This window comes from Heterodontus francisci, chromosome 33 (genome assembly GCF_036365525.1).
Source record: "Heterodontus francisci isolate sHetFra1 chromosome 33, sHetFra1.hap1, whole genome shotgun sequence".
NCBI lineage: Eukaryota > Metazoa > Chordata > Chondrichthyes > Heterodontiformes > Heterodontidae > Heterodontus > Heterodontus francisci.
Window position 1 is genome coordinate 44385675 of NC_090403.1, and position 18746 is coordinate 44404420.

At 43.2% G+C, this 18746-nt stretch overlaps 1 protein-coding gene across 5 annotated transcripts in view; it reads left to right on the plus strand.

The window, feature by feature from the left end:
* Window positions 1-18746, plus strand: part of plcl5 (phospholipase C like 5) — a 194908-nt gene that overhangs the window by 167026 nt on the left and 9136 nt on the right. For all 5 annotated transcript variants that reach the window (XM_068013429.1, XM_068013430.1, XM_068013431.1 and 2 more), the window contains one exon: window positions 3676-3785. In XM_068013429.1, coding sequence (XP_067869530.1) covers window positions 3676-3785 — 110 coding nt within the window. The remainder of the gene's footprint in view (window positions 1-3675; window positions 3786-18746) is intronic.

Genomic DNA, 18746 nt, shown 5'->3' on the forward strand with positions numbered 1-18746 from the left:
TGATCTCTGAGACCTTCCGGAATCCTATCATGGGTTACCCAGGGTTTGGGGATCCAAGTTTCATAACCCATGTCCTAAGTCACCTCCCTTTAACTGGGATGCATATCTATCCTTTCATTAAGATGTTTTGCCAGCCAACCTTAAGTAAAAATAATTAGTGGCAAATTTCTTGAAATGCAGCATAGATGACTTTTTTTTTTTTACTTGATTTTTACTGGGATCTATTCTTCCAACATTTTGTAATTAAATTTCTTCCTTTTGAGAAGAGATCAGTTACCCAGCAGAATGTTTTGTTAGGTGAAAATCTTGGTTCCTTGCAGATTTCACTTTTCAACAATTTGCAAAAAGATATTTTATTGAAATTATGCCTGTAAATTGCAGCAGCCAGAATACTTCACCCCTAACTGCTCATGCATGTCATGTTTCTGAGTAATTATCATTTAATTCAGAGATCTTGGGGCATGTTGTACTCTCTACATGAAGTTGAAGAACAATTCTTAGGCTAAATTGTCACAACAAAAACGTCTTCGCTTCAGGAAAAAAAAAATCTTCAACTTCATATGCAGGACATTCTCAATTTATTGGAGGAGATGAAACACAATTTGATGGAAGAATCCCTGCTGCTGTATAAATCCTGGATTCAATAAAGCTCTTGGTCCAGTCACCCAGTGCATTAAACTCCTTTCAGATGCTTTGCTGCAGCAGATCTGAGATTTGTAGTGTTGTTTTATAATATGATGGCCCACATTTTGCTGCATTAATAATGGCAAGCCTGCCAGCACTTGCCATTTATTACTGAGTAAAGCTAACAGCAACTTGCAGTTAAACGTGGAAATCCAGAAGTTTCTGTCAGTGATACCCTGGTCCTACACAGGCTTTGTCGATGGAGTCTGCACAGAAATCAGTCATGGCATGAACTTGAGCTGTTAGCTACTACTCTCACTTTAAAAAGTTAGGACTTGTTCAGTAAGGAGTAGCTGTGTATTTAACAGCATTGTGATTGATTAATTACTGCTGAACAACCCTTCTGGTCCTAAAAAAATTGATTTGACAAATGTGGAGTTTCATTCCCTCAGAAGAAAATGAATGTTGCATATTTGAGTTTTTTTTTAAATAGTTTTCCTGTTTTGCTTTTTTATGTATTTCCCTTAATCCTATGTGTATGTCCCAATCTTTATTTCACATCCTGTACAGTGATTTAAGTGTAATTTATATTTCCTTTTTTAACTTCCTCCTTTGCTGTGTGTGTGTGTGTGTCAGTGAGGATTCTTCAATCTCATTGGTTGAACAGTTTCCCTGCTCGCACGTACCACAGATGCCCTTTGGAGGGCTCTGAATTCAAACTGATGCTGGAGAAGAGGACGTCTGCATTAACAAGCCCACTAAAAGTCTTTAGGTAACCGTACGTGAGGTGAACAGAAAGAGCCGTCTCTTCATGGCTCACAGCAAAATAGGGGCTAATATGCTTTCCTCCAATGTATCCTGTATTTTTCATTATGGTGTTCCTGCTTCCCATCGCAAGCCCTCTTCCATCAGGGAGAATACAAGATTGTTTGATTCACCCATAGCTGGTGTCAGAGCTGCTGCACGCTCAGTTGATGGGAGATCTGGGTCTGTTCAATTCCTTCCTTCTGTAGGTCCCCCCACTTTGTTGACTGACCAAACTATTCTGTGTGAAGTGCTTTGGAGCAATAGGCAGCCCCAGAGCTTGAATCCACACCTTGATTGGGGTGAGGTGGGATGGGATGAGGAGGTGGGTGCCATGGGGGAAGGTGATAGTGGGGAACGCAGAGACTGCTTCTTACACAATTGTTTTTTCATGGGATTTAGGTGAAGTTTTCTGCCTTTTCGGTAATGTTTTTTCCTTCTTAATCTACACAGCTTTATGTTTCAGTCAAAGGCCCTAAATAAACTGTTGTTGCACAATAGCCTCTGAATAGCCTTTTTTTTTTAAAAAGTGAGAAGCATCTGTTCTATTTCGAAAGCAAGGCGGATGAAACTAGAATTTCCCCAGCAAAGGAACTAAGTTTGTAGTATACCCACAATAGATTGTGGCTCGTTACCAATTCATTGCTCTCTGCTTGAGATGACTTTCTTTAAGACATATGCTTTAAAGATAATGTTGCGCAAGATATTTTTTCACTAGTGGAAGTAATTCGCTGTAGCAGGACATCTAATGATGTCTGCCATTAATTAGAGTTTACATTGCATGTTTAGGTTTTTCAATTTTTGTGTGGCAAGTTGCTGAAAGTGCGAGCTGATAAATTTATGGTGAGGGAAACCAGGCCTGAGTGAACAGGGCAAACAGCTAAGCACCTTCTTAACAATCAGATTGAAGGATTTTACATTTAACAATGTGAGGAGTGAGTGAGATGTGCAAAATAGATTGTGTGAATTCAATGTCAGATCAGGTAGACAAAGAGAAATAGGGAGGGAAAGAAAGATTGGATGCAGGGAGAGAGAAAAAGTTAAAAAGCATTAATCTTGACATTTTTACAATCTCCAACAACAATTGAAACCTGAAGGAATGAGATTCCACAGTTGCAATAGACAGTTTTCACTGCCAGTGAGATTTACATTAATTAACATTTATAATGTTTTTTTAAAAAAAGTGCTAGGACAGAACTGGGCGAGACTTAACTTTCTGGGGTGAGTTTAGTTTGTACCTATTGTGCAAATATGGCAACATCCCCCCATTCAATGCATTTCAGTGGTGAGGAAAGCATCGAGATGCCATATATACAAAGCTTACAGTGGAGCAGTCCAACTCCAACAGCAGCTTTTGGAATTTGAGTTTAATGACGCACCAGCCCCTCGCCTGAAGTTGCTGTACCATTTGAGCATAAATTTAAAAAAGATACAGCATCTTTAATGACCTCAGGATGTCCCAAAGCACTTTGCAGTCAATGAAGTACTTTTGAAGTGTAGTCATTGTTGTACTGTAGAAAAGAGGGCAGCCAATTTGCACGCAGCAAGCTCCCACAAACAATAATAGCCTCAGTTACTTTGAGAGCAAATTATAGCACATTGAATCCTGTGTCTCCTTAAAATCTGTTCTGTCATTGGAATGGAATGCACTTCCATGTTGTGAATGCAATTTCCTTTCCATTAAATGTCTACTCTGTCCTTTTTTCCCATGTCATTTAGGCTCCAGATCTGCACAACATTGTCATGTAAGAAGAAACCAAACAGGCACCCAAAATGGGTGGGCAAAGGCACAGTGCAGTGTGGCATTGGAGCCAGGAGAGTCTCCAATTCAGCTAGTGCAGCACTGTGCTCCTCAACTAAGGAGTGGGAAAGTTGATAAGAAATCTTCCTTCTGATCCCTATTGAATGGCTTGTTGACTTGTGTGTAGATGTTAAATGTGGTTTGCATTTGACCTGGCAATGATGATTCCTGCTATTGAAAATCCTGTCAACACTCATTGTTTTAGGTCACATGTGAAGAAGGGATGTTTGGTTGAAGTACCATAGGGCTTCCATTACCCATTGGTTCTTCTACTCCAACATGACTCAGCGGTTTAAGAGGAGGCGAGAAAAGTGATAGGGAAATATTTTAAGTGGCATTCGCATTATGGTATCAGAAAAGTAATGTTGCTTTCTTAGTTTAATGTCTTAATCTAAATTGAAGCTCACATTTTATGACTGATGTGTTTTATTCATCCAAATGCACAGGGCTGGATTTCCATGAAGACTTGCATGGAATCGGTTCAAAAGAAGGCCTGAAAGGACGGAAACTCCAAAAAGCATTTGAAAGCTTTGCATGGAATATTACTGTATTAAAAGTAAGTAACTTCCATTGTCTGGGACGCCATGGAGCTCCCATAATCTTTCAATGGTATGGAAACCAACAGCCATTGTATCTGATTTGCTTTACTTCCAATAGAGGTATATTTTGTTCTAGTCCAGAGAGCCAGTTGTTGAAGGATGGAACTGGAGTCTATCTTTACACACTTTTATATATTTTTTTTTTACAGAATTGCACATTACAAGCATGCACCTCCTGAAGCCAACCATCACAGTTTTAGACTGCGTCTATTTACAGGGGCTCAAGTGAATTCCCAGTTAATGCACACCACCTGCATATAATTAAGCCCAATTAATATACAATTAGCATAGTATACATTGTACTAGCAATTTATGCTCCAACCAATTAAAAATCAATCATTTATACCCAGTATAGCTCACCCTTTTCTGAAGGATGCAGCTTTATTTTCTTAAATAATAATGTTTGACCTCCATGATTGTTTCAGAAGATTCTATGCAATCTTTGGGTACCACCGTAGAACAGAGCGACTTCTGAAAAATATCTATGCGTCACCCTAAACACCACCTTACATTTTTTTTTATTCAGTCCTGGAGCGTGGGCGTCACTGGTAAGGCCAGCATTTATTGGCCATCCCTAATTGCCCTTGAAGGTTGTGATGAGTTGCCTTCTTGAATACAACAGAGTGGCTTGTTAGGCCATTTCAGAGAGTAGTTAAGACTAGCTGTGGGTCTGGAATTGCGTATAGGTCAGACCAGGTAAGGAGGGCAGATTTCTTTGCGGCACTGCTTAAGCCTATATGCATGGGAAGTCTTGCGTGGCAATAACTGAAGCTCTGTGCTTTCTTTCATGGGATGTGGATATTGTTGGCAAGGCCAGCATTTGTTGCTCATCCCTAACTGCCTTTAAGAAGGTGGTGGTGAGCCGCCGCCTTGAACTACTGCCGACCATGTGTAGGTACACCAACAGTGTTCGGAAGGGAATTCCAGGATTTTGAGCAAGTCATAGTGAAGGAAATGTGATCTAGTTCCAAGTCAGGATGGTGTGTGACTTGGAGGGGTACTTGCAGGCAGTGGTGTTCCCATGCCTCTGCTGCCCTCCTCTTTCTAGGTGGTAGAGGTTGTGGGTTCGGAAGGCTCCATCGAAGGAGGATTGGCGAGTTGCTGCCACTGTGTGCCATTGTTGGATGGGGTGTCGATCGGGGGGCTGCTTTGGCCTGGATGGCATCGAGCTTCTTGAGTGTTTTAGCAGCTGCACTCATCCAGGCAAGTGGAGAGAATTCCATCACACTCCTGACTTGTGTTTTGTAGGTGGTGGACAGGCTTTAGGGAGTCAGGAGGTGAGTTACTTGCTGCAGAATTCCCAGCCTCTGACCTGCTCTTGTAGCCACAGTATTGATATGGCTGTTCCAGTTAAGTTTCTCGTCAATGGTAACTCCCAAGATGCTGTTCGTGAAAGATTCAGCATTTGAACATCAAGGGGAGATGGTTAGTTTCTCTCTTGATGGAGATGGTCATTGCCTGCCACTTGTGTATTGTGAATGTTCCATGCCACTTATCAGCCCAAACCTGAACATTGTCCAGGTCTTGCTGCATGTAGACACAAAATGCTTCAGCAACTTGGGAGTCTCAAATGATGCTGAACATTGTGCAATCATCAGCGAACACTCCCACATCTGACCTTATGAAAGAGGGAAGTTCATTGATGAAGCAGCAGAAGATGGTTGGGCCTAGGACACTAACCTGAGGAACTCCTGCAGCGATGACCTCAGGCTGAGTTGATTGGCCTCCAACAACCGCAACTATCTTTCTTTGTGCTAGGCATGACTCCAACCTTTCTTTCTTTCTTTTGGGCCTCCTTATCTCGAGAGACAATGGATACGCGCCTGGAGGTGGTCAGTGGTTTGTGAAGCAGCGCCTGGAGTGGCTATAAAGGCCAATTCTGGAGTGACAGGCTCTTCCACAGGTGCTGCAGAGAAACTCCAACCAATGGAGAGCTTTTCCCCTGATTCCCATTGATTTCAATTTTGCTAGGGCTCCTTGATGGCACACTTGGTCAAATGCTGCCTTGATGCCAAAGGCAGTCTCTCTCTCTCCTCACCTCAGGAATGCTGCTCTTTTGCCCATTTTTGGACGAAGGCCGTAATGAGATCTGGATCAAATTCCCCTGACGGAACCCAAACTGAGCAACTGTGAGCAGATTAGGGCTGTATAAATGCTGCTTGATAGCATTGGCAATGACACCTTCCATCACTTTGCTAATGATTGAGAGTAGACTGATGGGGCGGTAATTGGCCAAATATTTGATTTACTGCTTTTTGTGGACAGGACATACCTGGGCAATTTTCCACATTGTCAGGCATGTGCCAGAGTTGTAGCTGTACTGGAACAGCTTGGCCAGGGGGCGTGGCTAATTCTGGAGCACAATACCTCAGTCGGGGCCCATGGCCTTTTTTGTATTCAGCGCCTTCATCGTTTCTTGATATCACGCAGAGTGAATCGGATTGGCTGAAGACTGGCATCCATGATGCTGGGCACCTCAGGAGGAGGCCGAGATGAATCATCCACTCGGCACTTCTGGCTGAGGACGGTTGCAAATGCTTCAGCCTTGTCCTTTGCATTGAGCTGAGCTCTGCCATCATTGGGGATGTTTGTGGAGCCTCCTTCTCCGGTTAGTTGTTTAATTGTCCATTAATTACACCTCTGATCTGTGTTCCGCTTACAGTGAACAATGATCCAGGTCTATTTGTACTCTTTCAGAAGCTCTTCAATTGATCTTTTTTTTCAACGAGATGAAAATTTTTATACATATTTACTGTATTGAATCTTTTTGTTCAGATATTTCAACAGTATGCCAGCTTATATTTTCTTTGTGTTTCAACAGTACCGAAGTGATCTAATTCCTCAGAGATTGATGCTTTATTGCACAGTTTGTATTAACTGCCAGTTATTTTAGTCTGACTTGTTATAACTTCAGTCCCAATCTTGTCGCTTCTATTTTACATCTAAGTGGGAGTCAAGCACCAGTTTATTTTTAACTTTAATTGTTAATGGAGCCATTAAGCAAAGAAAATAAAAGCTGGCATGCTGTTGAAATACCTTACCAAAAAGGTACAGCAAATATATATAAAAAATTTTGATATTTAAAAAAAAAAATCAATTAATGAATTTCCCCAGTGCCTGTTCCGGCATCCATGAGATCATGGCTGATCTGATGAATCATTAGACCAAACTCCGTATACCTGCTTTTGCCTCCGATCCCGTCCTACTTTTGGATAACAAACACCTATCAATCCCAGATTTAAAATTTACAATTAATCTCGCATCAATTCTATTTGCGGAAAAGAAGTTCCTAACTTCTACCACACTTTGCGTGAAAAAATTGTTTCCTACTTTCACTCAAAGGTCTGGCTCGAATTTTTTGGCTATGTCCCCAGACATAGACTCCCCAACCAGCAAAAATAGTTTCTCTCCATCTACCTTATTTGTTCTCCTAAATATCTTGAAAAGTTCGATCAAATCACCCATTAACCTTCTACATTCCAGGGAATATAATGCTAGCTTGTCTAATCTTGCCTTGTAATTTTAACGTTTGGAGTCCCGGTATCATTCTGGTAAATCTATGCTGTACTCGCTCCAAGGCCAATATATCCTTCCTAAGGTGTCAAACCCAGGGCTGCTCTCAGTACTCCAAGTGTGGTCTGACCAGGGCTTTGTATAGCTAAAGCATGACTTCTGCCATCTTGTATTCTATTCCTCTCGATATAAAGGCCATTTCCCTTTCTTTGTCACTTTAGTCCTGTTTTTCCATGCAGTCAATAATGGCTCAAACTCTTGAGTAGGAGGAACATTCCCAAATTATTTCCTGATGTCATAGAAAATTGGCGGAGTATGAATTGCTTTGCCACAGGCAATGGATGAGGTGGAGACCATAGTATCTCTTCAGTGAAAATTGGATAGATATTTGAAGTAGAAGAAGTTACATGATTATCTTCACAGAGGTGGCATAGATATGATGGACAGAATGGACTCCCTCTGCAAGCATTTACTTTTTCTTGTGATTTCTTGCATAAAGAGTTTCAGATGGTGGACTAAGTTAACATCAGTTAAATACTTGAACTTCTCAACTCACATTGTTTTAATACAGTAAATGTTTGTGTTTTTTAATGTTCTGAACATGGGGCTATCATTGAGGCCTCTAGTGGTGTTTTTGAAGCAATTGTTGAAGGCTGTGTGAGAAGAGTTCAGAGTTGCTGTTATATCGATTTTTGTTCTCCATTTGAGGGGGCTCCTCGCAACAAAAGCACAGCTGTGATTAGGGCCCTGCCAGCATGGAATCCCTGAGGACAAGTTCATGACTAACTAACCCATTCACACACTTCACAAATTGATGTAGATTTTTAAAAAATAAGAGCCATTGTGCAGAGCAGAACTTTTAAAACTTGTAATTTTGGAAAGTGCTTTTTTACTTGTGGGGATGAGGAATGTCAGTGCAGAATACTTCAGACGTAGTTTAGATGTAGCATCAGTCAATCCTGGGTCAGGCATGCAGCATAAAGTTCTTGTCACTCGTCCTAACCTTTGAAGAACTCCTATTAAACCTTGGTCACATTTTATCAGTTTCTTCACAGGTGTCTGAGTAGGTTTTGCTGAGCAGCCTTGCATTACTTCCAGCTGGCTTGTGAATGATCAAATTAATTTCACATAGGACCATTACATTTGACAGAGAGAAGACTTTATCGTAGAGGTCTGGACTGCATTAGAACTAGACCCCAGATCTGAAAGGCCTGTAGCTAACCCACTGTGTATCTCATCCCTGTGTTATTTCACATCCAGTTGCCTGCTGTAAACTCAAATTTACAATGCAATTGAACAACCCCAGTTATAACTGAGCTAGCAATCAGCTGCAGATTACCTGGTTTCTCTACAAAGGACAATATGACAACTTTGAGGTGTCTTCTTTGTCTCTGTGACAATATCAGCCTCTGTTGAAAGTATACCTGGATGGATCATTTGTTACAGAATGAAGCTTTTTGTCTAATAAAAGTGCTGCATGCAGTACGTGTTACTGTTCGGGAATAAAAATCTGCTGATAGGATGTTGGAATGTGGTCAAATTGGAAAATGTGCCAATACCATAGATTTGCTACAAGAAGTTTATTTGCCATTGAAACAATGGCCGGAATTTTACGCCACCCCAACGAGCCGATTGGTGGCGGGGTGGTGGGGGTGGGGGGTGGCATAAAATAGAGTGGGAGACTCTGGAGGCATTGCTGACCTGCTCCCGCCTGCCCCCCACTTTACATATGGCTGGGGTGGGTGGAGGGGGGGGGGGGGGGTGGTGGTGGGTGTGAAAAACAGGCCTCCCGCCCCAGGCCAATCAAGGCCCTGAAGTTGCCAATTAACGGCCACTTCAGGGCCTTTGCCCGCCTCCACGCAGATTTTACATGTGGCAAGCGGGAGTCCTGGAGCCGGGAAAGGCCGCCAGGTAAAAGCTGGCAGCCTCTCAGCACCCCGAGGGTGGGCCCTGAAAATTGAGGCCCAACCCCGTTTTCCCCAACCGCACCAGGACACAACACTCCCCGCTTCTCCCCCCTACAAACGACCACCCTTGCCTCGTCGGGGCCCGACCGATTACTCCCAGCGAGGTAACCAAAACACCTGAAATCCCTGCTCCATGTCTTAATCTACTGTCGGCTGGGCTGCAGACCCAGCGGTGGCCACTGCTCCCAGTGGCGCTGCGGGGACTAAGAGCTGCCAGCCCACTGATTGGCTGGCAGCTTAATGACGCGGGACTTCCTCCCTCAAGCAGGTGGAAGTCCCACCTCGGAACAGTTAAAGCTTGGGGACCGGTAAAATGTGGGATGGATCCCCAGGCCAGGCAGAAGTGGGTTCGCCGCCAGCTCCCGTCCACCCAACGTAAAATCCAGCCCATTGGTTCTCTTCAGTGGTTTACAGAGTGAACAAGTTAGATTAGATTTAGATTAGATTAGAGATACAGCACTGAAACAGGCCCTTCGGCCCACCGAGTCTGTGCCGACCATCAACCACCCATTTATACTAATCCTACACTAATCCCATATTCCTATCAAACATCCCCACCTGTCCCTGTATTTCCCTACCACCTACCTATACTAGTGACAATTTATAATGGCCAATTTACCTACCAACCTGCAAGTCTTTTGGCTTGTGGGAGGAAACCGGAGCACCCGGAGAAAACCCACGCAGACACAGGGAGAACTTGCAAACTCCACACAGGCAGTACCCAGAATCGAACCCGGGTCCCTGGAGCTGTGAGGCTGCGGTGCTAACCACTGCGCCACTGTGCCGCCCTCCATTAGTTGATCTAATGGAGTGCAATGGGACTAAACTGTGGCGACCTGGACAATTAAAGAAAGAGTTTCAATGTCAAAGGGCCTAAGTTTAAAATCAATTGTTGCAAAGAATTATGATTAACATCCTTTCAGCTGCATTATTGATTTTTGAAATTGCAATTTATTACTTAAATAGTGAGCACCGAGGAACTTATTTACCCAATCACAACCCAGTTTGTAGTGTTGTGGGTCTGCTCTGCAAGACTCCACCTTGCACACATTTGAATCAACTTTTCTTGATGCTTTTATTTAAAACGGCTTTGAAGGGTATTTAAAAAGAAAACAGAGCTGCTTGGTGGCAAGGACTTTTGGAGGCTCAATGTGCAATGTCATGGGGTAGTAGGGCATAGGTAACTGCCCACAGGCCTCTTCTCATCCCTGAACTCACTCAGACGGAAGGAGTCCTTCTGTTCATAACCTTCAGTTGGTGAACTGTCTTGAATGGAAAAAGCAAATGCTGGAAACTCTCAGCAGGTTAATCAGAATCTGTGGAGAGAACTGATCTAAGTTTACGCTTCGGGTGCGGACACTTATGTATGTTAAACTGGTCCCATTCTCTCCAGGCATGCTGATTGACCTGCTGAGTGTTTTCAATAGATTCTGTTCCTGTCTCCAATTTCTGCAGTGTTGTGATTTTTACTCGTGTTGGAGATGTTGCTGTGTCCAAATCAGGTCGTCAAGCAGGTGCTTCAGTGATTGTGATGGTCCTCATAAATTTCCTACCCGATGTCATTCATGGGAACACCATCCATTTGGGAACTGGTCCACCATCACCTTCATAGGGCAACTCAGGTTGGGCAATGAATGTAGCCTTGCCAGTGTCATTTACAACTAATAACAAAGAACAAGTTGTTGTCAGCATTTAGTTTTGAAACCATAGGATAAAGTTTCGTTTTCACCATCTGGGTCGTGATGGCAGAGCAGATTGACACCCGTTATAGAAACCACCTAATGTGCATCCTATTTAAACCAGGTACTGAAAGTGCAAATGCTTTTCCCCCACCTCCGCCAACCCCACATTGCAAGTATAATTCAGATGGGAAAAAGCTACCTCAGCATTGATCGTTCGAGGAAGAGTATTGATACTTTTTCTCTTCATAGATTATTCTGTTTGTATTTGGGGAAAATATGCTTATGATTTCCTCTAACTGCAGTGTTAGTGGTCTCTGTTTATCTGTACTGTATTATCTATATATCTCTATCTAACCGATGAATGTCTGTATATCTATGCGTGTATCTTGCTTTATCGTTGTATTTGCACCCCGAACTATCTGTTCATTTATGTAACTGACAGCGCCTGTTTATCATTCTTTATGTAATTCTCTCAGAGGATGTATAATGGAGTGGGTGAGAGTTTTGGGCAGGGCGAGGGGTTGCAGTATGGGAGAATTGCGTGAGAGAATGTTTCTGGGCAGGGGTTTCCAGTTTACTTAGCTTATTTCCAAGAGGCCAGAGAAAAAATAAACACACAAATGGGAAACTATCCAACCTGCGGGAGAGAAGCGCTCACAACTTCACTTAAACCCACTGCATTCAGCAGAAAAGCTGTGCTGCCGCACAGTAAAGTAAATGTAATCCCCGCCCCCAGTATTTTCCTCATTTAGAATCATGTTTGATAAGCTGTAGCTCATGCTGCTGATCTGCTTTTGTTGGGTGCAAATCTCTGCTTCCACAAAGATTAAGGGAAAGAACTGGAGCCAGAGATGAGAATGTACAGGAGCTGATTGTCCGATCAGATGTTGATGGTGAGGAATTATGCTCAAGAGAGTGCTGTTCAGGAAATGGCGTTGAGATACAGAGTCAGCCATGATCTAATTGAAAGGTGGAACAGGCTTGAGGGACTGAATGGCCTACTCCAATTCCTATGTATCTGAGAAATCACCAACTTCCAGTGTCTGAGTTTCTATTCATTGATGGAAGGATAATCTGGCAGAGAGAGCCTGTAATTTCCTGGGCAGCATTCAAGGTCATGCAGCCCCAAGTCTGGGCCAAAAACAGGCACAGACTAATTTCTAGTGTTACTTAAAGTAGTGGATCATTACTTAGTGGTGGGGATATGCAGTGTGGCAGCACAGGGGAGAGTGACATCTGTGATGGAGTAATTATACATGCATTGGATGGAGCTAACTTGGACCAAATAGCCTTTTTGGCTCTGGACTGTGGTATGCTAGCCCAAATTCAAATCTGCGATCCCCTCCCTGTCGGGATCATGAAATTGGCGAACTTATACATATTTTGTTTTTTGGATGGATCTCTCAAAGTTGTCTCTCGATCCATGCCTAAATTAGTACAGCTTCTGATCATGGGGAAGGGGATGGCAATGCTTAAACACAATCATGGGAGAACTGTCTGCTTTTAAAAAAAAAGCTCCCCATGAATTTGGAGGAACAACTAAGAATAATGTTATGATTCACTGCAGAGCAGCAATTCCTTCACAACAGAAGAGAGTGGAGTCAACACAGAGCTCGGTGCCTGAGGGATGAGAGTTGATTCTTCTTCGAGTCATTCATGGCATTTCAACTAAGAAAAAATGATAAATAACAGGCAGCAGTATTGACGAATAAATATTTAGCCGAACCAACAATATTTTACACCTGGGGATAGCATGAATCCAATATCAGTCAAGTTCCTGCAGGCCCTGTCTACTGTTAATTTAGGAATTTATTCAAAACAATAACTTTCATATCGTACCACTCACATTGTAAAATGTCCCCAAGGTGCATCACCAGGAACTAGAAGGGTTTTTTCTCCCCACTATTTTTCTATAATTCTGGAGTGCACTGAGGAACATCATGGAATGAATTCCTTGCACAGACCCGTGTGAATGGTGGGCTGTACTCTGCACTGCAGCAGCCTTTCCTGTTGAGTAAGAAATATGAGTGTGAGGAACTTCTTTTTTAAAAAAAAAAGAAAAAAACTCATTCTAGCTATGGTGTGTACAACAGGGGTACTGTGTACTCTTATTATTGCTTCCCCTCAGCCCAATACCCAGATGGAACATGGAATGCTGCAAAAAAATAAAAATCTAAAACTTTGAAATGCACACTATTTTCAAATTGAAGATGGATACACAGGTCTGGTTGTTTATCATGTGTGTGGGGCCCCTCTGTGGTGAATTTCAAGTATTACAGACCATTTCTCTTCTGCACCCTGCTTCCAGTCTGTAATATAGTTTGATAGTCCCTGAACTATCACTAATACAGATGGTCATTGTCAACTGTTCAATGAAGATATAGGGATCAGAGCAAAATGCCTGGACAACTAGGCTGCAGGGCAAGGGGCTGCTTCATATGTATTTGTTTTGTGGGGAGTTCTTTCTGTCAAAGCTTTTATACTGGCAGATATGTACGAACATGTGAATTAGGAGCAGGAGTAGGCCACAATGCCCTTTGACCCTGCTCCATCTTTCAATAAGTTCATGGCTGCACCGATCATTCCACATTTTCACCTACCCCTGATAACCTTCCACCCCCTTGCTTATCAAGAATCTATCTACCTCTGCCTTAAAAATAGAAACATATAAAATAGGAGCATGAATAGGCCATTCAGCCCTTCGGCCTGCTCCATCATTCATTATGATCATGGCTCATAATCCAACTCCGTAACCTGTTCCCGCTTTCCCCCCATATCCTTTGATCCCTTTCACCTCGAGCTATATCTAACTCCTTCTTGAAAACTTACGACGTTTTGGCCTCAACTGCTTTCTGTGGTAACGAATTCCACAGGCTCACCACTTTCTGGGTGAAGAAATTTCTCCTCATCTCAGTCCTGAAAGGTTTACCCCGTATCCTTAGACTATGACCCCTGGTTCTGGACTCTTCCACCATCCTTCCTGCATCTACCCTGTCAAGTCCTGTTAGAATTTTATAGGTATTCCCATATTCAAAGACTCTGTTTCCACTGCCTTTTGAGGAAGAGAATGCCAAAGACTCACGACCCTCAGAGAAAAAATTTCTCCTGATCTCTGTCTTAAATGGGTGAACTCTTATTTTTAAACAGTGACCCTCAGTTCTAGATTCTCCCACATGGGGAAACATCCTTTCCACAGCCACCCTGTCAAGACCCCTCAGGATCTTGTATGTTTCAATCAAGTCGCCTCTTACTCTTCTAAATTCCAGCTGATACAAGCCTGTCCAATCTTTCCTTGTAAGACAGCCCGCTCATTCCAGGTATCAGTCTAGTAAACCTTCTCTGTACTGCCTCCAACGCATTTATATCCTTCCTTAAATAAGGAGACCATTACTCCAGATGTGGTCTCACCAATGCCCTGTATAGCTGAAGCATAACCTCCCTACTTTTGTATTCAATTCCCCTCATGATAAACGATAACATTCTATTAGCTTTCCTAATTATGCGCTCTACCTGCAAACTAACCTTTTGCGGTTCATGCCCTAGGACACCCAGATTCCTCTGCATCTCAGAGCTCTGCAATCTCTCACCATTTAGATAATATAGTTCTTTTATTCATGCCAAAGGGACAATTTCCCACTTTCCCACATTATACTCCATTTGCCAGGTCTTTTCCCACTCCCTTAACCTATCTATATCCTTTTGTAGCCCCCTTATGTCCTCTTCACAAGTTACTTTCCTCCCTATCTTTGTGTCATCAGCAAATTTAGCAACCCTACCTTCAGTCCCTTCATCTAAGTCATTTATATAAATTGTAAAAAGTTGAAGCCCCAGCACTGATTCCTGTAGCACACCACCTTTTACATCTTGCCAGCCAGAAAATAACCCATTTATGCCTACTCTTTGTTTCCTGTTAGGTAGCCAATTTTCTATCCATGCCAATATGTTACCCCCTACAGCATGAGCTTTTATTTTCTGCAATAACCTTTGATGTGGCACCTTATCAAATTATTTCTGAAAATCTAAGTACAATACATCTACCGGTTCCCCTTTATCCACAGCACATGCAACTCTCTCAAAGAACTCCAATAAATTGGTAAAATGTGATTTCCTTTTCGCAAAACCCTATTGACTCTGCCTGATAACCTTGAATTTTTCTTGCTAAGCTAACTGGTCTGTAGTTTCCTGCTTTCTGACTCCCTCCCTTTTTGAATAAAGGAATTACATTCACTATTTTCCAATCTAAAGTAGCCTTCCCCGAATCTAGGGAATTTTGGAAAATTAAAACTAATGCATCAACTATCTCACTAGCCACTTCTTTTAACACCCTAGGATGAAGATAAGATAAATGCTGACCCCCATTTATTTTAATAGAATGGTAGAATTATTTTATGCTGGAATTGTTTCCTCCACAACTGCCCAGGTGCAATGGAGTGGATTCAATTCAGTCTGGTTAGCTCATATGGTTCAAATTGCAAATAGGTGCACACAAATGCACTGTATAACAGTGCTGTAGGTTGTGAGTGTGTATTTACTGTTCTCTACCCAACATATCCCCCGCCTCCAAATTTCCCTCTGTCGCCTCCTGTCATGAGGAGTTGCTGAACTTGGGCAGGTTATTGGGTGTGGGGGGATGTGACCTGGGTTAACTGGGAACAGAGGGAGACTATAGAGGGTAGAACAAGAAAATCAGATATAATTCGATATATCATCTTGATGTAGATGGAGGTTTCCTGATGGGGAGTGGATGCTACAGTTCCTGCCTGTATAAAGCTGTGGAAAAGATATCAAATAGATAAAGTTACAAAATTACGACAGAACTCCAGCTGTTGCATGTCACCTTGATAAGTAAGTGCAAATGGAAATTGGATCTTTGTAGACAGACAGGTGGATATTAGCGAGCGGAAGTCAAATCACAATGTTAGATCCTTTACAGGGAGTGCTGGATGTGCAGCTGTGACCTGCTGGGGACACTTTCATTTGCATATGTGCAATTGCAGAACTAAACTTAGTGAAGGCTGTGATAATGAGGTGGTTCCATATGGGCTGACATCAAGGTGAAGGCTCTCACTGAGCATTGGAGGATGGCAGGGGCAGTGTCAATACTGATTCACAGGTACTGCCAGCTTTCCTATACCCATTCTTCACTTGACAGCCTTAGTGGTGAGAGTTGGCAGGCTGTTTTACCACAGAGCCATCACAACCATGCCTGATCTTGCCCTCACCTGATGATCATCCAACAACAGGTGCCATTATGAGTCATTGGATAGTAATGACAAATGGGAACCTTGGATGAAATCCTTTTGCCTCGTTGCCCAGAGGTGATTTTTAAAAATTTGTTTCATGGGATGTGGGCGTTGCTGGCAAGGCCAGCATTTGTTGCCCATCTGTAATTGCTGTTGAGAAGGTGTTGGTGAGCTGCCTTCTTGAATTGCTGCAATCCATCTGGTGCAGGTACATCCACAGTGCTGTTAGGGAGGAAGATCCAGCAACAATGAAGGAACGGCGATATATTTCAAATTCAGGATAGTATGTGGCTTGGAGGGGAAACTGCAGATGGTGGTGTCCCCATGCATTTGCTGCCATTGTTCTTCTAGGTGGTAGAAGTCGTGGGTTTGGAAGCTGCTGTCGAAGGAGGTGTGGTGAGTTGCTGCAGTGCATCTTGTAGATGGTACACACTGCTGTCACTGTGCACCAGTGGTGGAGGGAGTGAATGTTGAAGATGGTGGATGGGGTGCTGATCAAGTGGGCTGCTTTGTCCCAGATGGTGTCGAGCTTCCTGAGTGTTGGAGCTGCACTCATCCAGGCAAGTGGAGAGTATTCCATCACACTCCTGACTTGTGCCTTCTAGATGGTGGACAGGCTTTGGGGAGTCGGGAGGTGAGTTACTTGCTGCAGGATTCTCAGTCTCTGACCTGCTGTTGTAGCCACAGTATTTAGATGGCTGCTGCAGTTCAGTTTCTGGTCAATAGTAACCCCCAGGATGTTGATAGTAGGTAAAGGCCTGCTACCTGACCCGAACCCGATGGGACCTGACGACATGTGTCTGATTGGGGTCAGGTCGTTCTTCCGGGTCCAGCTTTCGGGCTCGGGCCAGGTCCGGGTTGGAGACACACAGCAAGAAGTGTTAAAAGTAAAAAAAACCTACCCGAGTTGGGAGTCCGGGACGTCAGAGGGAAACTCTGAGTCTGCGTCTCTATGATGTCATCATGCTCACGCTGCAGCTTCCTGCAGATTCGGAGTCACAAGGTAGGTAAAGGGAACATTCCGGTTGTCGGGTCAGGCTCGGGTCGGGTAGGGCGCGGGAAAACAATGGAGGGATTCTGGCCAGGTTGGGCTCGGGTCCGGGTCCAATGTGGTTCTGTCAGGTTTGGGTTGGGTTTTTTGCTTGTGACCTGAGCAGGCCTTTAATAGTTGTGGATTCAGCCATGGTAATGTCGTTGAATATCAAGGGGAGATGGTTAGATTCTCTCTTGATGGAGATGGTCATTGCCTGGCACTTGTATGGCGTGATTGTTACTTGCCACTTATCAGCCCAAGCCTGAATGTTGTCCAGATCTTGCTACCTATGAACATGGACTGCTTCAGTATCTGAGGGGTTGCGAATTACAATTGAAACCAGTGGTAATGCTTCTTACTGCTGTCCTGCCGAGATCTACTGCTGCTGCTTATCAATTCCAGGAGCTTCCCTGGTCTGCATCGTTCAGTATCATACACACTTGTTTTTTCTCTTTCATACGTTCAGGAACTGATGAAGTGTGAGTTCATGCCTAGGGCGGGTGTGACATTAATACCCTGCTCTCACTGTACACACCAGGCATAAGACCAGTGTCCTTTCAAGTTTGAGATTTCCTGCATGTTGTAAATGTCTTAATCCAACCGAAAAAAGGTCACTGAAAAATACATTAGCATTCCAAAAGACTTGCAGGTTGGTAGGTAAATTGACCATTATAAATTACCCCTAGTATAGGTAGGGAAATATAGGGACCGGTGGGGATGTGGTAGGAATATGGGATTAGTGTAGGATTAGTATAAATGGGTGGTTGATGGTCGGCACAGACTCGGTGGGCCGAAGGGCCTGTTTCAGTGCTGTATCTCTAAACATTCCAGAGTTTGTAACTTTGAAATGAAGATGGGGGTGCCTTATAAAAGAATAGTTACAAAATAAACACTGCCTTCGTATTGGACAAGGTAAAATTCAAAATCCGTGTAACCAACCCTCTTGAGAACTGAAGAACACAGTTGGAGAAGAGGAGGCTTGTAGCCAGGATGGCTGACACACACATTTCTGATTCCGACATCCTGCACACCAGAATTAGCAAGGATAGGAGATGCAGGGTTACTTGCCTGTTTCCTGTGTTATAACTCCCTGTTTACAGTAAAATGAGGAAGCCACAATGCTTAAAATAAAACCGGTGATACTGGTTTCCAAAACATTGCAAACATAGACTGATTGGAATAAAAATAATAGTCCCGAGTTATTAAATGTAGAGTTACTGCTGCAATAAATGCAGCACAGTTCAATCTGCCAATGAAGTAATGTAGTGGTCACTAGCTTTGCCTGCCTCTTGCTTCTGTCCTACTGCCCTTCAGTCAGTTTTAACAAGATGTACTTCTTATCTGATTCTCTTACTGCTATCTTCAATGTAATGCCCAGACAGTTACTGTAGTACTTCACTTGCTGACGGTGTATTTCTTCCTCTCCAAATTTGTCTCTTCCTCTACTGAGATATTAACTCATTATGGAGCTACCTTGCTA